Raw genomic sequence first — 23,737 nt, forward strand, 5'->3', positions numbered from 1 at the left:
GAGTTCTTTGGAGACTTTAGACTGCACACCCTGGTATCATGTTATATAGTACGATGTTAGGATAGTGAGGTATATTTAAATTTTTGTAAAAATGAACTCTTTTAAATAAAATGTTTTCTTCAAGCTAGCTCTTATAAACAATTATAAACCAGTGAATAAAGAATCATGAGACATATCAGCTATATATTTATCACTTATCAAAATAAAGTATCAAAGACAAAAATCAAGCGTAAAAGGTTAAAAAGTGCTGCAAACACTGGTATGATATTAGTATACAGCTCCATCACTGAGAACATCGTAAGGCACTTCAGCTGGTGGAGGGTTTCTCTTTTTCAGAAGCTGTCGTTGAGTGTAGACTATAGTGAGAAGTACTCCCAACATAACCCACAACAACCAGCCGAGCGAGTGGAAGATGGTGTCCCAGTGAGGTAGGTTCTCTCGGACCCATCGTCTCGCTCCGGAAAACTTCTCGTGTACTGAGTCCCAACGATGTGAACATGAGCTGTCCAACTCATTTTCTATCAGATGTTCCACATGAGAACCATCCAAACACCTGTGAATATCACAAAAAATAGTATAAAAATATTCTTTGAAATTAATTGTTGGTGATGGTGAGTTAATGTTGTTCAATTGTTTATTGCTGACATTTTCCATCTTGATGGTAAAAAAACAATACACAACGTTTCGGAATCTGTAATCTGATCCCCTCCTCAGGTGAACAAAAATGTTACCAACACATTACAACTAACAATACACTACTCTCTGTAGTGTATTCCAACTTAGGTTGGGTGTTTGTGTATTGTTAGTTGTAATGTAGAGGCGCAAGGGATACTCGCTCTGCCTCATCTACGTTGCGCATTCCTCGTCACAGAACAACTGTATATAATAAATCATTTGTAGTCACAGCATGCCGCCTTTGGAACTCCGTACCCGATGCCATTAAATTCATAGTAAAACGATCCCGACTGAAGGCGAGACTGAAAGAATATTATCTCAACCGGATGGTAGTGGCGTGGCAGGATGATGTGCATTAGGCCTAGGTGCAGCAAAGAGTGTATGTGACTGTATGCTAGGAAAAGAAATGTATGTTATGTTATTTTATTTTTTATTATGTTTCGAAATGTGTATTTGTATTTTACTTTTGTTCGTGACATGTATTATTAATATTAATATTATTTATTATTACCATTATTATTTAGAGGTTAACTGTAAGAAAAGACCATGAGGTCCTAAGTTCGCCTCAATAAAGAAGCATTTTCATTTCATGTGTTAGTTAAGTTTCTTCACCTGAGGGCAGGATCAGATTCCAGATCCCGAAACGTTGAGTATTGTTTTTTACCATCTTGATGGAAAATGTCCGCAATAAACCTTTGAAGAACAATATAAAAATATGGTAATATAATTTTAACTATTGGTTTGTGGTAGGGCAACATCTACTTTACAAGGGCTATCCAGAAAGTGACAGACGTTTTGGCCTGGCACTGCTGAAGTGGACAGGTCTAGGGCGCATTTTATTTTGTCCTCATCTATTTTAAAACAAAAACTTGTGAATAGATGAATCGAATCCTTGTTCTTCAGAAGAAAGCCATAAGAACCCTCGCCAACCTTGTCCCACCACAGACTTGCAGACTAGCTTTCGCAAACCTAGGAATCCTCACAGTGGTGTCTCTCTACATACTTGAAACCATAAAGTATGTGGATGAAATAAACCCCCCAAGAAATCAAGAACTGCACCACTACAACACCCGTCATGGCTCCAAATTTGCCCTACCAGTTCACCGAACAACTCTTTGGGAAAAAAACCTTCCTACACCGGCTGCAAACTGAGGAACCATCTACCTGACTACCTGAGAGACCTGACTGGCAACAAGCTACACCAGGAGTTGAATAAGTGGCTAATCGCAAGACCCTTCTACACAGTAAAGGAATTTTACGAAAATTATGGAAATTAACACATACAATTCACTATTGTATTGACACTATTGTAATTCTTAACGAATTAACAATAAAGAATATTGTATTGTATTGTATTGTTAAATGAGCTTTGGAACAAAATTTAAGAATTTCTTAATGTGGAATCATGTACTTAGACAGCCTAAACTAGAGACAGATGTGCGTTATCTATACTAATATATTGAGTAACAGGGTTGCCAAGCGACAACTGTTGTCAGGCTGGCCTGTTGAACTCGCCGGGTTGCTTGGCGACCTCAGCAGATAACATCGAAGTAGTTCTGACAAAAACGTTCTTGTGAATAATATGAGTCGTTAGTTGTTGTGTCGTTGTGTGCAAGATACAACTTGATTATTCAACTTGTTTGTGGAAGTCGCCAATCAACAAATAAAATCCAAACCTACTTGATTAACTTAGGATCCAACCTATGAAGATAGGTATAAAATACTCACGTAACGTTGGCAAAGTCTTCAACTTGCACCCTATCCATGTCAACAAAGTCCTTTAAGTCACATCCGCACATAAACTTGTTGCCACTTAAGTAGACGTTGATTCTCGGCTGGTATGAGCCTGTGAATTTGTACACACTGGGGACTTCACTCAAACTGTTATGGTCCAAGTAGATCTGGAAATAAAAACTGTGTCAGCTATTTATGGTTATTATTTACAGTTTAGTTTTTCTAAAGAGAAAAAAACTCAAAAGCATACTGTTTTAAACTTAAACTGGGGTGAGCAGAACCTGCATGAAACGTCGAAGCCCTCGGTAAGGACTTATCTTATAGATGAGATACACTAAAAGAGGCAACCACAGCTAAGTCAAAGCTTTAATTTAAAGAAAGGTTTATACTTGAGATATTGTCAAGTAATCCTAATGTTGGTACCTAAAGCCACTAACCACAATTTCTACATCTAAAAACTTAACTGCTTACACATCTGTCAACTGGCAACAGATTTCAAAAGGGGTTGACCCCCTTCCCACAGATACCTAATCATATAAGGTGACATATACAGGGTGTCCCGGAACTCTCACCAATATTTTAGGGCATTGATCCTGGGTAAGAAACGTACCTAAATATCATATTTAAATTGTCCGGAAGTCCTTAGTTACTCACTCAGCCGCCATTTTGGTTTTTTCAGTTATTAATTTTTTTCTTAAGAATGGTTAAACATACGAAATGGAAACTTTGCACAAACATTTATGACAACTAGACAAAGCTTCAAAAAAATTATCACGATTTTTAAAATTCACAAAACAAAATGGCGACCATTTAAATTTTTTGTAAAATCAATAGTTTTTGAGTTATTTAAGAAAGAAAATTTTAAATGGCCGCCATTTTGTTTTATGCATTTTAAAAATCTTCATAATTTTTTTGTAGTTTTGTCTAGTTGTCATAAATGTTTGTGCAAAGTTTCCATTTCGTATGTTTAACCATTCTTTAGAAAAAAATTAGTAAATGAAAAAAACAAAATGGCGGCTGTGTGAGTAACTCAGGACTTCCGGACAATTTAAATATGATATTTAGGTACGTTTCTTACCCAGGATCAATGCCCTAAAATATTGGTAGAGAGTTACGGGACACCCTGTATTTGAGAGGAGGCATGGATTATCCTTCACTTTGTTTTCAACTACTGTACTACTAGGCTGGGATACAAAAGTTGCATAGGGTTGGGCATGTTAGAATAGTAGTGGATGTAGTAAAGAACAAGACATTGGCCTCAGTTGTAAACTAGTTCGCTTGGTTATAATAAGTGCTAGGCGGAAACTATGATTGTGGACAGAAATTGCATATAAATCTATTTGATAAATCGCCCTATGGTATAACAAATAGTAGGATGTAACCCGAACTGTAAAATACCTTTACCTAAGACCAGTTTTTAAACTAGCCGTTTCAGTTCAGTTCTTAGAATTGAAAAGATTTACTTAACAGCATTGTTTTACTTAACAACAAGGGTAACGGACCAATGAGGTTCAAGAATTGAGAGGATAGAAGTAAAATTGTAATGATTTGAACTTCAATGAATCAGCTGTTAGGACCAATTTATTTGTTAATGAGTGGTGCAATTAGTGTTTGGTACAATGATTTGTTGCATCACTGTCATTGGCAGTTAGAGGTTATAAACGAAAACATAACCTCTCTAGGAAGTTATGAATAGTGATTGTTAGTAATTAAAAAACTGTCGTAGGTAAAGTAGTGTACGCAATTCGCGTAAATAGTCTTAACATTTAACAACACTCGTAGAAGTTTTAAGTTTAAGGCACTCACCAAGGCCTTTAATTCTTTGTTTGAAGTTCATTGTTGGTGATGGTGAGTTAATGTTGTTCAAAGGGTTATTGCGGACATTTTCCATCACGAATGTAAAAAACAATACACAACGTTTCGGGATCTGGAATCTGATCCCGTCTTCAGGTGAAAAAACTTAACTAACACATTACAACTAACAATACACAAACGCCCAACCTAAGTTGGAATACACTACCGAGAGTAGTAGTCAAAAAAATATGCACTGTAAGCAGTCAAGTCATGATACAACATGCAATTAATAACAAATCACTATAATCTATAAAAGGTTTACGTACAAAAAACTCACGCAATGGAACACTAACAACACGTACGCTATGACTCCACCAATGAGACTGAACCAACATGGCTGACCAATCGGAAACACGGAGTCAACAGAAATGGCTTCCGGTCCCTGGAAAAGTAAAACCAACAAAATGGCGGAGCGATGTACGATGCCGCAAGATGGGTGTTAATTATGTTTATTCCTATCACGAGTTTTACTACGAGTTAACATAACGTGCGAATTTTGAGGAGAACTCGTTATTTCCCTATTTATTGAAAAATTAAGTTCCCTATCCTTTAGTTCCTTGTTCAAAATGGGTAGCCAAAGTGGCCTGATTTCAACCGATGACTGACTGATTGGTTGGTCTGCTAATTTAATGTATGAGGCTTCAATGAGTTTACGTTTGAAAAAATGAGGTTCCTTATGGACAATTTTTGCCTCTTCAAAATTCATACGATGATTTTCGGACCAGCAATGATGAGCGATCTTAGATTTTTCCACTAAACCTTTTTTGGTGTTTTCTCTGTGTTCTTTGATTCTAATGTTCAACGGTCTTTTTGTCTCGCCATAGTAAGGCCTGGAACAATCATTGCAATTTATTCTGTAAACACAGTTTTTAGTATCCTGAGTGTCATTTTTGGATTTTGTTTGACGAGACTCTGCCTAAGTGTGTTTTGTGTCCTAAATGCTGTTTGCACATTAAATAGATAGGGCTACGCGTGAACCTTTACAAAATCGCAAGGAAAAACTCGTCCACATGTCAATCCCGTATGTGTCAGGACTGTCGGAAAAAATCAGAAGGGTTGCTAGGAAATTTAATGTGCAAACAGCATTTAGGACACAAAACACACTTAGGCAGAGTCTCGTCAAAACAAAACCCAAAAATGACACTCAGGATACTAAAAACTGTGTTTACAGAATAAATTGCAATGATTGTTCCAGGCCTTACTATGGCGAGACAAAAAGACCGTTGAACATTAGAATCAAAGAACACAGAGAAAACACCAAAAAAGGTTTAGTGGAAAAATCTAAGATCGCTCATCATTGCTGGTCCGAAAATCATCGTATGAATTTTGAAGAGGCAAAAATTGTCCATAAGGAACCTCATTTTTTCAAACGTAAACTCATTGAAGCCTCATACATTAAATTAGCAGACCAACCAATCAGTCAGTCATCGGTTGAAATCAGGCCACTTTGGCTACCCATTTTGAACAAGGAACTAAAGGATAGGGAACTTAATTTTTCAATAAATAGGGAAATAACGAGTTCTCCTCAAAATTCGCACGTTATGTTAACTCGTAGTAAAACTCGTGATAGGAATAAACATAATTAACACCCATCTTGCGGCATCGTACATCGCTCCGCCATTTTGTTGGTTTTACTTCTCCAGGGACCGGAAGCCATTTCTGTTGACTCCGTGTTTCCGATTGGTCAGCCATGTTGGTTCAGTCTCATTGGTGGAGTCATAGCGTACGGTGTTGTTAGTGTTCCATTGCGTGAGTTTTTTGTACGTAAACCTTTTATAGATTATAGTGTTTTGTGATTTGTTATTAATTGCATGTTGTATCATGACTTGACTGCTTACAGTGCATATTTTTTTGACTACTACTCTCGGTAGTGTATTCCAACTTAGGTTGGGCGTTTGTGTATTGTTAGTTGTAATGTGTTAGTTAAGTTTTTTCACCTGAAGACGGGATCAGATTCCAGATCCCGAAACGTTGTGTATTGTTTTTTACATTCGTGATGGAAAATGTCCGCAATAAACCTTTGAACAAGGCCTTTAAATTACTACTTGTGTCGTTAACACTGTCTTTACACGATCGTTGCATAAAATACTATAAAATAAAACAGAAACATTCAGTTTTAATCAGCACACAGTAAATGTCACCCCTTAAACTTGACATTAATACAGGTCTTGGAATTTCTAACACAATGAGAAGTCTACTAAAATTATTTAAATTCAGTTAAAACTTTATAGTACATTCTTCTTTCACCAATATACTCACAGTTTCCAATTTAGCCATAGATTCCAGTGGGTCGTCCTGCAACACCTCCATGTTGTTATAGGACAAGTCTAGAGAGCGTAGGTTGGTGAGAGCGGAGAGCTGTTGTCCGTCGAGATACCGGATACTGTTGTGACTCATGTTGAGATGTTCTATTGTCACAATTTTAACCACTCTGCTCGGAATGTCATAGAAATGGTTATGGCTTAAATCGAGGGACTCTACTGATGGAAACGCCAGCTCTGATGAAGAAACGTGATTTTTCAAACCACAGTTGGTCATGGATAGTTTCTGTAAAAACATACGTGGTTCAAAACATAATTACATTTTTAATGTAAGCCTCTGAATTACGTTGAATATATAAATTTGTGTAAATACCCTGATTCTAAGTAATCCAAATTGTTCCAAAGACAAACAACTAGTTTCGACTTCACGAAGTCATCATCAGGCGTCCAGGGGATGTCAAAATCGCTTCATTAGAAATCGTTGATACACATATTGTACATTTACACACCAACACGAACATAGTTTTGAAAAAAGGTACATTTACAATGATTGGAAGACAAAAAAATGGTATCTTAGAGATGATGCGTCACAACCGGATGTCTTGAATTCTAGACAAGATCTAGACGCCACTCCATCGGGACGTGACGCACGGTGTCAATAGTTAAGTTTAAGAGTTGTTTGTTTAGGTGGCTTGAGATATCAAGATATCAAAATTGTAGAAATTCAATGAGTAAGGTGGTTGATTTTTACTTTCTCCCCCTAAACAATATGGAGAAAGTATTGTTTTCGTCAACATTTTTGAGTTTGAGTGGATATATCCGTTTTGGGTCAGTGATGTCTGTCCGTATGTGTTCCGATTTCAATGAAATTTGGTATGTATTACTAATCCATGGTATCTCAAGGAGTTTTTTTTTAATTTGATGAAATTTTGATTTATGACAGTGATTTTTCCATAAAAATCCATAAATAAAGGAATAATCAAATTTTCTCTAAAACGGCCCCATAATTCTTTAAATTCTGAACAACATATTACCAACCCCGTTCAAAAGTTATTGTAACTATTGTTATTTTCCTATAAAATAACAGAAAATCGGATTTTAAAAAATCGCTTTTGATTAAAATTTCTATTTTATGGTCCTTATAGGCCTAATTATAAACAAAATAGTGCAACAATTGCTGTAAAAATTACGGATTAAAAGTTATTGTATCTTATGTTATTTTCCCATAAAGTAGGCCTAACGGGAAATCAAATTTTTAAAAAAAAGCCGTTTTTTGATTAAAGTTAGTATGTTATGGTCCTTATAATTCTAAACAAAAAATAGTGCAACCCCCCATTGCTGTAAACATTACGGTTCAAAAGTAAATGCAACTTTTGTGATTTTACTATAAAATATGCCCCCACCCCTTACCCATGATAAATGTTATTGACTAGCTAATGGGAGAAAGTATGTGTCAGATTACGCATACCCTTTATTATCTTATCTCATAAGAAATTTAAGGGCTTTCCCACATACAAGGTGCGATTTGCATCAGTTTTTGCAAAATCCTCAGTTTTCATTTCTGGTCAATCCAGAATAGTTAAATTACGTTCCATTTGTGACCAGTTAAAAGTATTTCAATGTTTAGACAACTATATTTTTACCCCATAAAACCCTGAACTCGTTCAAATAAATGTATGTTTACACGTTTATACCAAATTTAATCAAAATTTGATCATTTTTGCTTGAGTCATCAAGCTAACGGACACATATATAAATATATTATATATATGAATTTGAATGGATAGTGTTTTTGGCCTCTGGGAACCTCAAAACAAAAAAGTAAATCGGTCCCGGGTCCAGGTATTACCATGAGACCTAGGGTAATAGCTTATTCCCTATATGGGAAATTCACTATAACACCTAGAGTAAAAAATGCTCTTGCCCATCCCTTCCTGCAATTTACTTTAATATTCATCCACAATGAAATATTTATAATTTGTTGTAAATCAAAATATAGATAACCCTAAGAACTGTTTTACTTTGACTCTCACTCTGAAGTAGGCTAACCACTATTGCTAAATGTCACAGTGGGAATGGCCAATTAAGACTTATCAGGAAAGCTCACCTGATAATGCTCTTATCTATATGAATCCCAGTCAACTTCAGGGAAACAAACATAGGAAATTTCGCCAACTTTCAAATCATAATAACAAAGCTACCTAGATTCCATTCCCTTCATTCAAAAAATTTAGATGGTTGGAGGGGAAGCACCCCCACTAAGTTTTTGCTTAATTTATATGTTGCAGCGGATTAAAGTTTTGGCAAACCTCAGCTGTTGAGCTATTGTTTTAAACTGGAGTCTAAACCTTCGCTAAATCATCACGATGTTGTCCCCTGGCGCTGCGGAGTGGGGGAAATGATTCTCCCTCCACCTCCCCTCTAGATGGCGTCCAAACAAGCCCGCGTTGTTTTACATGCATATCATATACCTATGCTGCAGTTTTTCAATAAGTTAAAAAATGAATATTTATAAAATTAAACTGTCATAAACTAACCTAACCAACCAAACATGCTGATTATATAAAAAAATATATAAAATAATAATCGAATGAAGGTTTACTAATCGAAAAAATAGTTCTGTTCATAAAATAAAATTATAAATGCCTTGAATTCAATTTTAGAATTTATTAATTATAAAATTAAACTGTCATAACCTAACCAAACCAACCAAACTTGCTGATAATGAAAAATCGAACAAGGTTTACTAATAGAAAAAAATAGTTCTAAAATTATAATAGCTCAAATTGAATTTTATAATGTTTTAATTAACAAATTAAACTGTCATAACCTAACCAAACTAACCAAACTTGCTGATAATGCAAAAAGCTAGTGCTACCGAGAGGATTCGAACCTGGTACCTTCAGATCCTCAGCCCGGCACGTTATCCATTAGACCACCGAGGCCGGTGGCTACTATCCGTATCGCTGCGGTAATGGTGTTCCCTCAGCCAATAGAAATAGAATGCTTTGCTTCCCCCACTCCGCAGTGCCAGGGGACAACATCGCGATGATTTAGCGAAGGTTTAGACTCTAGTATTGTTTTAAAGATAGGATCAAGTGGAGGGTAAAGATTTCTTCCCCTAAAACCGCCTAAATTCTGTGAACGGAGTAGGCCTCTTGTACAATTCTTGGCACATTAAATAATTTGACAAACTAACCATTACAAATTTTTACAAATTAATCTTTGGCCTTAGGTTGCTGTACTTCATCACTGGGATTATATTATATAAATTTAATGGCCCTGTTTAAAAATATCGTAAATCTTAATCTGAAACACAGATTATCTCCCTCCCTGCAGTCATTTTACGCTCGCTGTGTTTATACTTGGCTTAAAATACATAATCCCAAGTGTGTGCCCCTGTCTTAAAAATAATTAAATTGGATATTTTATACCGATTGCCCAAGTATTATTAAATTGCCCAAGGTTATTTATTACTTGTTTAGTTTCATAGCTTTTTAATATTCTGAATTCTTTATTTCACAACTTTATGGCATAGGTCTAAGTGGATTTCTAAAAGGTTCGGATATACATTTTAAAATGCATCTAGAATTTCACTAAGCATGCAGGTTTGCTGCAGCTAGGGTATATTTAAACTTGCTGGGTAGCTGAGTGGTTATAGTGCTCGCCTAGCAATCAAAAGGGTCCTGGATCGATCCTGGAAGTCAGTAGCTTTTTGAAGGTTTGCCACTGGACGCTGCTATTCCTGATCATTGCGCTTTTAATAAAAAATTCTGGCTAATGAAACAGCTGATCTTAGTCAGTAAAAACAGACTTTAGGTGCTGTTACACAGATCACCTCACTCCATTCTACACTCATCCTTCACTCATATTTGAATAAAAAAACGCACCTAGGTGATGTCCCCATCTCAATTGATAATAATACTTTGTGTGAGGTGGTGTATTAAAAGTGTCTGAGGATAATTTTTGGCATGTTTTGTTTATGTATGATATTTTTAGGTTAATTTAGGGCAAAAATGTCCTTTGTTAACCATACCTGAGGCATTTAGCAGGGGCTATATTAAACAGCAACCACGCTTTAAAAATTTTGTAAGTTTTTCCTATTTTCTCAATTGCTCAAGAGGCCAAACCTCAGCAAACATTTCTTAATCTACGTTCTTACCTTGAGGCTAAGCAGACGGAGCAGCTCGAAGCATGTGTTCTCTCTATTGATGGGGTCTTCTAAGTAGAGTCGGTTGTAGTCGAGCCGCAGTTCCCTGAGGCTGTACTCCATCTCCATCGGCCAGACTCTCGGAGGCAAAGTGGACACTCTGTTGTGGCTTAGGTCGAGCCGTGCGACGCTGGCAAGCACCGTCTCATTCAGGCTGTGCAGAATCTTCATCACGTCTCTACCTGTCCAACATGGTATAGTGGTCAATTTATTAGGCCTAACTGTTGTTGTTTGTTATGAAAGTATGGAAAATGTATTTATATACGGAGCTAAATTTGAACGTTGTTTTTTGCAAAGGTTATACATATGCTAATTAACACAAGTATATTTCAGATCCCATTGTTAAGTCTGAAGCTTGTTTTTCAAATAGTTCATGTTGGTGACACTAAGGGCTAGTGTTGAAAACATTTTTTTCCATTATTTTAAAGTTAATTTTATGATTTGTGCTCTACTGTTTGATCATAACAAAGGAACAAGTTATGGTTTATGATTAGATGAGGGCTTTGCCTTTTATAAGTATAGATAGTCTTATTTGGTTAAATAAGGTTTTCAATAACTGAAATAACAAGAACAAATTGTGAACAAAAATCAATCTTAGCGGCTCATGACGGAACTAACAATAACATTTTCTTCTGCTGAAAATCCATAAGGTTGACAAATCTACTAAGGGAGTATGTTTAATTTATGATTTTAAAATTCTGCATTAGAGTTTTTTTCAACACATCTTAATCTTTGAGATAGGAAATTCTGGCTTAATCAAGTTGCCAGCTTGAACTGCAGCTCGGACAGTTTTCACATTGTTTGTCCAGTCATTTGAATGACCAAGTAGGCTTAGTATCCAACACAAAAACAACCAAACACTCAAATGGGCCAACTCCACTTACCATTTATATTTATCCTAGTAAATTTCAACAAAAACAATTTTTAAGCTCTGTCTAACTAGTACTGCTATCTGGTGATGAAGTTAAGAACTCCTATTGAATTTACCAGTGTTGTTAGTGCAGCAAACTGTTAGGAATTAATGATTAATGACAGAGGAGCTCTGGCCTGACAGAGGCAATGGTTCAACCATTTGGTCATTTCTGGTGTGTAAAATAAGAAGAGTTCATTTCGCTGCAGCAGAGCATGGTGCGGAGAGGCCCTTTTAAAATAAATGGTGCACATGGTTCTGTTGGTATTTGACAGGATGAGTAGATTTTTAAAAACTTACTACTCAAATATACTGTTTGCTAACTTTTGATCGATTCTAATTGAGTGTGTGCGAGTGGTTAGGTTAGGTTGGATTGATTAGGTAAGGTTATAAAAAAATAAAAATATATATATAGGCTAAAAGTTTTATTTCATTTTCGGAGTTCATTTATTTTATGAAGACGACCTCGACCCCTATATCTGTGATTTTGACGCGGTGTCACTAGCACTAGCTACGCTAGTGTTCTGGATTTATTATGTTGGCCTGGGGTAGTAGGGACAAGGAACATACTACTGTACCAGACTGTATTTTAAACTGCGGCCTCGTGTCAGAGTTCCAAACCCTCGCTAGCGTCGGCTTATGAGGGTCAACCCCTTGGCACAACCCGTTGGACAGGAAATTAAAATCTGACACTGTCAGAAAACCAATGCGGCCGTGAATTGCTGTTACTTTACAATAATGCATGTTTTTAATAATTTTGGGTTTGTTATTTATAAATAAAATAACAACGTATTCTCTGTGATGTATTCTCATCTTAATAAATCACTTTTGTTCTTGACATTGTATACTATATAATATGACTTTTACCATTGATTATTTATATAAAAATATATGTTACTCACCATTCAAATCAAGACCTGAGAGGTCAAGAGTTTTGCGATGGAACTGAGAGTCTTCATGATTGGCGTAGAACAGTCTCTGACTAAGGTCTATGGGAAAATTCTTCTCTGTAGTGGGTGCATTCGTGGTTGTTGATGGGGTTGTAGTAGTATTCTGTAGATTATATCCATCTAAAGGTTTTGATTCAGGCTGTTTTTCATCAGGAGATCCCAAATTAATTACTCTTGATTCTCCTGGTCTAATGAAGATTGTAATTTCTTCTTCTTTGAGAGTAGGTTGTGGTTGTGGCACAACACCCCACACAAGTCCTACAATTGTAAGTAGGACGAATACTACTTTCTGAAACATTTTGTAATGTAACTATTAAAATAATGTAAAGAATAACCAATGATTGTTAAATTTAAAGGTCTTTCATTTACAAAACATTATCATTCCCATCATAGTAAAGTTGATTGTTAAAACATCTAGAAATAAAATATTTATAAAAGTTCAGGTAGTACTTACGAGACAATAGTAAAATTTTAAAGTTTAAAAAAAGATAGGGCTGATATTATTATTTCAACAAAAACGATCGTCTCTTGTTTACAATCTAAATCTGGTTAAAAATTAACTAAAGGCAATCAGCTGTTAAATTAGAATCAACATGTTTAAACTGTTATAAGAAAGTTGGTGCACGCATCTTTGGATCTGTTAACACGTTCGCGGCGGCATGGGAGCGATCACTCCCATACGGAACCCTAATGCCATCCTGGTGGGTACGATCGCTCCCAAGCTGCAATGCAGTACGAAATGATTTATTTTTAAGCCAGGATTAGAGCTAGAAACTTGAAACCTCGCACAGCACTGCTCAATAGTATACTGTATTTATTGTGGTGTAGGTTGGTAGTAAATTTCCCCGTAAAATCCCCGTCTGGCAATCTCAAAAATCTACTTTTCGTCCCGTCTGTTTTCCTCCATTTGGCAATAAAATTCCAATGGGACCGGTTATGTTCCAAGCAGTGCTGCTATCTGTGGGTGTTTAGCGAACTACGTCGACTCTCGTTGTAAAGCAGGACATCCTCGCACGTTATTTGCTATTCGTCAGACCAAAATTGGAAAGCCTATCACATGCGGCAATCGGGTTTGTTCGACGCTGAGGGCTGCGCCGCAATGGGGATACGCCCGCCATTTGACGTGCCGCCGCGAACGTGTTAAAGTATTCACTTTATGAACCAAAGGCTAGGAGTGAGAAGCCCTAAAGGAATTAGCTTTTTAATTGCTATCCATCTCTTTGCTTGATAATAAGCTTTAAAATGACACAATAATTGTAAGAATTTGTTACGTTGGACAGATGAAAAAGGGACATTAGTTACACATAAAAACCTTATGTAATAAGTGAGTTAGCCTACATGGATATTTGTGTGCACTATACAGAATAGCCTAGCCTACAGCATTATTTTCCTAGCTAGACCCAAGTTGGAAAAATTAAGTACCATTTTGATTTTTCAGTTTGAAAACCATCCATCCACAATTGCTGGCCTCAAGTACAACTCGGCAATGAAGAACTGATTTTGGCCAACCCTGAAACATAACCATCATTACCGATACTGCGGTCATTTCATAAACATTGTGTGTGCACTGAATGTATAATATGGTATAAACTACTTAATAATTTAATCACTAACCACTGAATTATTAATTTGACGAATTTGCTTATAGTATAACAGACTGGTTTGTTGAGGGTAGACTAAATCACAAATACTGCATGGGCAGCATTGCACCGTGGTCATGTTGAATAGATTTTCATTCAAAAATGACTTGAGATATGCAATATTTCCCAGTTTTAAAGTGCAGCTAATGATAGTGATGGGATAGGCCAATCCGAAGGGTTTCCATAACCGAATAATTGATCGGTTATTTATGGTGTAAATTGAGGATTTGTATTGAATCAATTTTAGTCAGTATTCACTGTCCCAAACCAATACTAATTTTGATTTGAGAAATTGAATAGCATTTAGTTGTTAAGTGTCAATCGGTTTTTTTTGGTTGGACAAAACCCCGAATAAATTTTAGTAATTTTGCACTATTTCAAACATCAATCAATGTTATACCTGATCAGTGGCCATCCCAGGGGGGGGATGAGAGGGAATAAAAAGGGGTTAAAAAACTCACAGTTTGTTATAGCCTAGATCATATGGGCTGCACTTTACTTTAGGTCCTACACTCATTCGAATGAAAATATCGATCGATATATCGATTAACTAACCAAACAATATATCGAATGAAACAATCGAATAGTAGATATTTTAATTCGGTTGTTTGTGTAGGACCTAAAGTAAAGTGCAGCCATCATATGAGTAGGGCCTATATAAAAACATCAAAAAAGGCTAAAACAAAAACTCGTAAAATAAATTTAGGTACCGGTATCTGACAAAACTTTTATTACAATTTTAAAATGAACTAGGCCTAGCCTTTTTTGTGCTGACGTTATCTATGAACAAGAAGTGATACAATCCACTCATTCTGTACTAGCATAGGTAGAACATATTTCCTTAGTTAGTCTATGGTACCTTACTAGCCCCATGTACGTGATGCAGTTATTAAGGTAGGTATATCAGTCACTCAGTCAGTATGATTTTTCATGTGCATTTTCTAGTACCTACTGGAAACGTAATGAAATGTATAACTAAAGATTTAAATAGAAACGGGAGAAAGAAGGAAGAGGAAGTAAGCTCAAGAAAGACTAAAAAACTGAGACTTGAAACCACTTAATGACTTTTTTATTTGCCAGAACAGTTTCAATAGCTAGTATGTTAAATCACATTCCATAAAAACACAAAAATGTTTGTCATATCAGACATTAGATAAGCCAACTAAATACTATAGCCTAGGCCTATCTATTTATTTTAGTTAAAAGAGAATAAGGTTAAGTGCTAAATTTGATAAAAATTAGAGGACAGAGAATTTGTCCAAGCCCTTAAAGTTTTAAATAATGTACTTCGATCACGTATAGGCCTAACTATTAAATTTAAGAATAATACAAAACTAAATTATAGTGCCCAAGTGTAACTTACTTTATTTACTCAGGTTAGATATTCTGATTCTGAGACTGGAGGACTTGACATTGACCATTGATTGACAGTTTTGAGTTTTGTTTTGTTTTGACTTGAGTTGATCACACGATCACATGTTTTCAAGGTTAAAAACAAAAATCTTTATCTAGACGTAGAAGAAATTCGGAATCATTGTGTTAATTTTGCGGCGGAATGTTCCGTTGATTATGAAAACATAATACTATAAAAAAGTAATATAATTTTTGTAGAACTCTACGGGTATTACTAAGTTAACTAGTATTGTAATGTTCCATAATTCGCTGTCATTAGCAGAGGAACGAACATGAATCTTGCATTAGATCTAGTACCTACTGTACTGTATTTACCACAGACAGATATTAGGGTAAACTTGGAATTCTTGTTAATCATATTAGAAATATCATTTTTGGTATTTATTAACTTAAGCTGACAAAATAAATTGGAGAAGACAGATAATAAATAGATATATCTGTTTAAGTAATACAACATTTACTTTCTATATAGCAGTTTAAATCAGGACAATATATACCTTATTATTACCTTATTACCAAAGCTGCGTTGTTGACCAGCATAGCTGGATAAACTGCGTCAATTTTTTTAAATATAAATATTAATTATTTACAACAAAATAAAACTTGTATCTTTCAAGAAAATAAATTTGAAAGTTTCAAAAATAAAAATAAAAACTTGGCGGGTGACTACGGAGGTGATTGTGCACTCTACCATTTGTCCTCAAAATACTCTCTCACGGAGTAGTATGCTCCTTGAAGAAGCCTATCTCGCACAACCCTGGCAAACTTTTTTTCTGGAAGACTGCTGATCTCTGGGGGGAGTTTGTTGAATAACTTCCAAGAAAAGGCAGGAAAACGGCGCTGTGTTCCCGTGAGGCGGAATCTAGGGATGTCAATTTTGCATCTGCTACGTGTATTATAGCTGTGAACATCTCCTCTGGTCTTTAGTAGCTCAACATTCGACCTGACGTGTACAAGGGAGGAGAATATATACTGACCAATAACAGTATGCACCTTTAGCCTTCTAAAGATTGGCTTACAGTGTTCCAAAGGAGCGCTAGATGTTATGGCTCTCAAGGCAGATTTTTGTAGTCTGAGCACTTCATCACACCCTGAAGCATGGCCCCAGAGAAGTATGCCGTAAGTGATGTGACTATGAAACAGTCCGTGGTAGATGTTTATAAGAAAGGCATCACTTAAGTTACTCTTTAGCCTACGCAGCAGAAAGACAACTCTAGATAACTTTTTGCATGTTTCGTCAATTTGAGGTTGCCAACTCAATTTCCTGTCTATGGTGAAGCCTAGAAGTTTAACTTGTTGGGGTTGGTGGTGTTGTGATACGGCCAAATCTTGACTTAAACTGCAGACAATCTGTTGTGTTTTGTCGGCATTAACTTGAAATTTGTTATTTCTAAACCATATCTCCGCCAAAGCGAGGTCAGCAGCTGCCGCATCTCTGATTCCGTCCAAGCTCGCTCCTCCCCTAATCAGTGTGGTGTCGTCTGCATAAAGGAGAGCTTCCTCCCCACCACTGAAGTCGTTTAGTCGTATAGTTTAGTTATGTTTATTACCATAGATAAAACATAATCCCTAAATAGATTTCTTATCCTTATGTAACAGCTGGAGAATTTTTTTATTGTTAGTTCTGTCCGGTGCACTGTAGAATTTACGATTGTTCCTTGTTATTTCTACTCAGTCATTTAAAACCTAGTTTAACTAAATTTGTTTACCGTTAGTTTGCTCTACTGGAAGAAGTTTGATTATTTCATTGGCAAAAATTACAAAGCCTAACTGCAGACCACCAGATATCTACTGCATTAAACTAAATCCGTGCACACCAGGAAAATCCTGAGGTAGCCTAGATATTTATAGCTGTTTTCTCTCCGTGTCTCTGTGACTATATTTGCATTGGTCTCAGTTTACAAACCAAAATAGATTTAATATCAGTTGCTCAATGCTTACATCAGTTTGAGCATTTACTTTTTTCAAGTGGCGGTTCCAAGGGGAGGTGGCCATAGGAGCTAAAGCCCCCCTCATTGGCCTTAAATAAATTTATACATACATTTTGTCCCAAAAATGTAACGTGATCGGAGGTTTTTGGACACAGTTCTTGATGGTAAAAATGGCGTTAGAAAGCCACTAAACCGGCGTTAAAATACCAAATATTGCGGGAGAGGACCTCTGGCCCCCTTCTTTCTTGGGGGCCTCTTGACAAGTAGACTTCTTATCATTTTGTAAAGTCTGGTGTCAATATTGATGTAGTTCTCAAAATACACAAAACATGGCCACTTTAAATTTTTATGTTTGTTACCTGGAGGGTGCTTATATTGAGTACATTATTGAAAATTAGTTTCATTTTGTACATTTAAGATCAGTCAAAACCTCGCCATTTTACTGTAATAAACTCTGTGCAGTCTACACGTCCTCGCTTGTTCTCACTTTACAGTGCTCCCCACTGATTTACATTGAATCACTACTTATGTTCAACCTATTGAGGTTTGTTAAACTCAACTGCGTGAAGCCTGTTTTGATGCATGTTTCACTTCTGGTAATGTTTCAGTTTTGCTAGTGAACCTAGGTGTTTCAATCTCTTAAGGTTAATTTTATATATGTTACATAATTTCTTATGATAGGCAGGAGTTTACAAATATTTCTATTGGGTCATAATTTAAAGTTAGCAAAATAATGTAATAGTATTTTTAAACAAAGAGAAGACATTGCCAAAAAGTGTTATCAGACATAAATACCTTTAGATTTTGCTGATCCTAACGAAGGATGGTAATTTTGTAGGATGGTACGAAGGAGATCTGATAGTCAGAAGAGGAGCTCCTCAATTTGGACATTACTGAGAATGAGGACCTAAGGGCGTCTCAAGGTTGTAGCACACTTGGCTACTCTTGCGGAACTCCTTTGGTCTGAGGTCTGATTGGAAGTAGGAAATGTTCAAACGAGAGGATCCGAACACACATGAGTGGTACCGAAAAAATACCAGGGGTGGGGTCCCGAAAATACATGAAGAGCACTGTCGTCCCCGTTTCCACTGCTGCAACTCTTAACACACCTATAGGAACCCATCAGAGGTTTCACACCGGTAGGTAAAAAGAAGGTATCACACGGAAACGAAAAACTTCTACTTTGAATTCCACACCGGCAGATTTGAGAAAAGGTTTTACAGGTCTAGTTTTAAAAAGTTTTTAAAGGTCTAGTTTGTTCTTTTTTAACTTTTTATTGAAAAATATCTTTGCTAAGAAAGATGTTGATTCATGGGAAAATAATTAAAACTACCAATAAATATTAACATTGAAGTTTTATTGGAAACAACACTTTGGTATCTATCAACTAGTTGACCACTTTGAAAACTGTTGACATTTTTGTCTTCAGATGTATGTCAAAATTGTATATACATATCTTCAAACATTTGATTTATTGAGAAGTCCAAGTGTCCAATATCTCCACTTCTGGGAATTAATTTGTTCAATCATTCGTTACCAGTTAAGGGCCTAAACATCTCCAATTTATGTAAATGTGTTTCAAGGGAAGCATATTAAAAATAGACAGTCCATAAACAAAGGTCTTAATTCAATTTCATACGATAACAATGAATGTTTTATGTACCGGTATTGTGTAAGGCACACTATAGATTCATAAAATAATGTATATTTGAGAATTGGATCGGTTAAATGTGTTTTACTTGTGAGAAAGAGTGTTTCCTGCATATATATTTGAAAATATGTAAATAACAAATAAGATTATTTCAATAATTTTACTTTTTGTAGCTTGGTATTGTAGTCTTGGCAGTTTTTACTCTTAATTTGTATTATATGTATCATATGAACAATAAAGAGATACAAATTAACTGTGTCTAGCCTATATTGAAAACTAATTTTTTTAAAGATATTTTAAAAACTACCCAGTTGACATGTTTGATTAATTTTCACATTTTTATAGTACAAAACAAACCATAAAGTATTTGATAACACTAACACAGGTACATTTAAATTAAACTATTTCAATGTTATTTTACAAAAACTGTTAGCATTTCACTATTTAAGCTAAATATTTTTTTTCTTATTTTTAATCATTTTACCCTGAGTGGCAGTAAGAACTGTTCCGTACAGTTTTCATCGTGGTCTGCTTTTTAAAAATAGAGTCTCTAGTAAGTCCGTTTTAACAGTTGTTAAAAATACAAATTTTACAATAGTTGTAACAAAAACAATGCTTTACCATAGCATTTACAACGACATTTGTTCTGTACAAGTTCTAGTACACACAATATGTACATATTAGATGGGCAATTCAATTGAAAAAAAATATTTACATCATAACAAATAAGAGTAAGGTGCATTGGTGCATAAATTTCTTAGTCCAACATATTTCACTCAAATATTATTATTTGAGGTTATGTCTGATTTATATTTGGAATTATCTTATAGCCATTTAATACGGAGTTTGCAACCAAGCTTGCCTTACCAAAGAGTGTAATGTAGGTAGTCTTTACCCCGCTATTTTGTTAGAAAAGCTAGATGCCCATAAACAAATTTGTATCCAACACTTGCTAGAATAAAATTCTATTCGTATTAATTATTATACATCCATGTTAACTCTTTCTTCTAAAAAATTCTTTAAAATAATATTTTAGTGGCACAGTACATAGATATTGATGGATCTAAAGTGTTTAGTTTTGTTGTGAAATAATATTTATTATTTCTTAATAATCTTTTTGTAACACGATGCAAGATGCAAGTCATAGTTAATGAATTGAATTGCCCGGCCGTAAGACATTCAACATTTTACCTTACAGATACAAATTATTTACTACAACACAATGCATCGACTGTATGCAAGCTGTTGGGAATATCTTGACAAAAAATTTTAAGTGATTTATACTCCGCGCCAAAGCTGGTGGCGGCTGAGGGATTAGGACGGCCAGGTAGGACTACATAGGACGGACCTGCTCACCGACCTGGCCGTCCTAATCCCTCAGCCGCCACCAGCTTTGGCGCGGAGTATAGAAAGGTTCATGGATGAATTTTCTTTGTGGTTTTCTATTGGAATTAAGAGGCATAGTTTTTAATAAGAGGCAATAGTAAGCAAAATAACCACTACCAAAACTTCTTAGGATAAGTTTCAAAAGTAATAATTGTAGGCATGATGGTTATAAATTTAAATACTACATGGTTTTTAAAAAGATTTGTCTCATTAGTCAGAAATATAAACATTTAAAAACTATGCTGATTTTGATAGCTTACTAATTATATGGACCTGTTTATTAGTTTTTAAATGTAACACTTAGTATTTTGATTTTATTTCCAACAGTAGGATAATAGGATAATAGGTCAGTAAATTAAAAAAAAATCATTGGCATGAATAAAGAGAAAAATAATTCACCGGTTCTCAAATTTCTAATCCCAATTAAGGTGAGTGAGCGTAGCGAACGAACTTAAACCAGGACGTGTGAGCGCAGCGAACGAGCTCCAACCTAAAGTTGAGTGAGCGTAGAGAACGACATTCAACCAGGACGTGATTGAGCCATGCGAACGAGCTCACGTATGAAGTTAAACGGTGCAAAGCCCGCGGGTACAGCTAGTTCATGTAATAAAACAATTAAGTACCTACTGTTTATATTATTTTTGATTCTTATTAATTTTATGCTATCAAGAAAGTTCATCCATTGCAATAGTAGCATACCAAACCTTTTCTCCTAAAAACTATTGTTTTACGGAAACCATAGTTTTTAATATTATTTTTATACAATTAAATCATTTTTCATCACAGATTGTCCTTGAGGTTATCAAACAAATGTATTCAATTGCAATACATTTAATTATTTCAGCTTGCTACAGTGTGCAACAATGGAAATACAGCAGTACAATGTATTGCTATACAATACTTGGAAACTGGTTCAAAACTAGTTCCAATTATTATGTATTTTATTAAAAATAAGGTTATACTTAATCAGTTGGTCCTATGTAGTTTTAGTTACTGTTCTAATTTTTCCAGGAACAAAGGATACCCACCCTAAATAGGAAATCAGGGATTGTCTTCAAATGTTTTTTTTTTTTTTATGGAACTATTTTTAAAGTAGACATCCCACCTACATGGACCAGCTGTCGCCAATTTTTTATTAAAAAAGAATACATATGTGTGAGCTATTAATTAATTCGCTAGTGCCTAAAATCATAGACAAATAGAATAAATATAGACCGTCAGTTGTGCTGCGGTTATCATGAGTTCCGCCGCCCACCGCTAAGTTTGCCGTGTACTTACGGCGCACACCGCTGCAGCGTCTGCTGGTCGCATACGGCTCCTGCGCTGCGCTCCTCGCCTGCAGCGGTGTGCGTCGTAACTACACGGCAAACCTAGCGGTGGGCGCCGGAACCTTACTTTTACAGTCTATATTTATTCTATTTGTCTATGCTAAAATTCTGATTTCTACCTCAATTTTTGTTGCTGACCAAGTTGGGTCATCATAACCTTAACTTACAGCTCACAATAAGTCATTCCATTAGTTTGATTGGTAAAACAAAATGGTTTATATTACCTGTCCTTTAATGATCCTATTGGTAAAACAGTTTGTGTATTCAACAGAAATAGTAATTTAGATCACTAAAATCTGTCTATAGCTCACATCAACGAAAACGATTTTGATTAAAAAATGTGTGACAACTATAACTTTACATGGGGATGGAATGTCTAGTTGTATTAAGTCCAAGGTATTGGCCATGTCATGAGCAAATTTCTTGAAAATTTTTTTATATTTAAAAGTTACGATTCAGTTTAAACTTAAAAAAAAATTAATCTATTCTTAGTAGGTATATAATTGAATTATTTAGCATAAAAATAACCATGAAGATTGCAGTAACAGCTTTTTTTCCGAGCTAAAAACACTTGAGAAAATCAAACTAAACAATAAAATAAACATTAAGTCAAATTTTACATTGTGCAATTATATGTTACAGGCCCAAAATAAAATAAATATCTAGGCTGAAGAACAACCTATACATACAATACGGTATTGTTTTTTTAATCTTTAAATTCAGCTGCTTCAAACAGTACAGCCCATGGGATTAAAAATGCATAGGGCACTTTATACCATCTTTCTTACAATTTCCTAACACTTAAGTTTAAGGTTGTGCTATTTCCAGTTAGGGTAGCTTCTTAATTAAACACTCAGCTATAACAACTTTACAGCCATTTCCAAAAAGTTTTTTAACATGGTAAAATACCAAACAACTATTAACTTTGCCTAGTAGAAATATACCCATCACAGAAGTTGTCGTTATGACTTAACGAATTATTAACTATATTACAAATTACAGTAACAAAATAATAGCTCTTTAATTACAGGTTCTACAAGGAGTGTCCGCTTTCTAACCTACGCTACTTTCAAAATATGTATTAATGTACGTTACTTAAATTACCATGTCTCTTGCCAGAGGAAGAAGAGCTAAAGTATCTTTCAGCAAGGTTTGAAATTAGGAGAAGAATTTAAAGTTTATCTATATGAGTAAAATGTCAGTTTCCATTTGTAAGTTGCAGGTTCGCTTATTTTCATGCAACCACATAGCCTCAGTTTTAGTTAAAAAAATGACTTATAAAAAAAACAACAGCTAAGGAGTGGTTACACAAATTAAAATACAAACTAAAAAGGTAGGGCCCATTAAAAACTACAGAGCTTCAAGAAGAACTGGTAATATTGGAATTAATATTAATTTGAAATAACCAAATAACAACTTCATCAATATTTCTGAATTTTTAATTTTTATGAGACCTTTCGCCAGCTATGCTAGCATCATCAGACACATCACAAAACTCTTAACAAAACAGTTTTGTGATGTGTCTGATGATGCCAGCATAGCTGGCGAAAGGCCTCATAAAAATAAAAATTCAGAAATATTGGTGAAGTTATTATTTCAAATTAATACTATAGAGCTTGTTTTGAAAATGTGAATGTTACAGTTTTTATACTTTGAATTAATGGTTTTTCCACATTAAATTGCTACATGATATAATTTTGATAATACTGTACATACCAATTTTGTATTGAAGCGTATTCAAAAATAGTCATTATTAAGGAAAATATTTTTTGTGTTTTTTTTATAAACTCAAGA

The 23,737-nt window shown here is 35.2% G+C and overlaps 1 protein-coding gene across 1 annotated transcript; it reads right to left on the reverse strand.

The window, feature by feature from the left end:
- Nucleotides 1-169: 169 nt before the first annotated feature.
- Nucleotides 170-15,694, reverse strand: LOC128986375 (leucine-rich repeat protein soc-2 homolog). The gene is made up of 7 exons (XM_054406725.1): nt 15,598-15,694; nt 14,017-14,104; nt 12,547-12,883; nt 10,687-10,916; nt 6,523-6,810; nt 2,404-2,576; nt 170-553 (listed from the first exon to the last, which is right to left on the reverse strand). Exons 2-7 carry the CDS (start codon nt 14,017-14,019, stop codon nt 268-270), a joined length of 1,317 nt encoding a protein of 438 aa, XP_054262700.1. The 5' UTR covers nt 14,020-14,104; nt 15,598-15,694; the 3' UTR covers nt 170-267.
- Between the last annotated feature and the right edge of the window lie 8,043 nt (nt 15,695-23,737).

Source organism: Macrosteles quadrilineatus, unplaced genomic scaffold (assembly GCF_028750875.1).
Source record: "Macrosteles quadrilineatus isolate MER2022 unplaced genomic scaffold, UCM_ALF_1.0 Scaffold_2__2_contigs__length_208266976, whole genome shotgun sequence".
Classification (NCBI taxonomy): domain Eukaryota; kingdom Metazoa; phylum Arthropoda; class Insecta; order Hemiptera; family Cicadellidae; genus Macrosteles; species Macrosteles quadrilineatus.

What these genes read in the sequence shown, in the direction of transcription:
- LOC128986375 (XM_054406725.1), bottom strand. An exon ending in CTCAGGTCTTGATTTGAATG is followed by an intron (nt 10,917 to 12,546) that starts GTGAGTAACATA and finishes CATGTTGGACAG; the next exon opens with GTAGAGACGTGATGAAGATT. An exon ending in GAAGACTTTGCCAACGTTAC is followed by an intron (nt 554 to 2,403) that starts GTGAGTATTTTA and finishes TGATATTCACAG; the next exon opens with GTGTTTGGATGGTTCTCATG.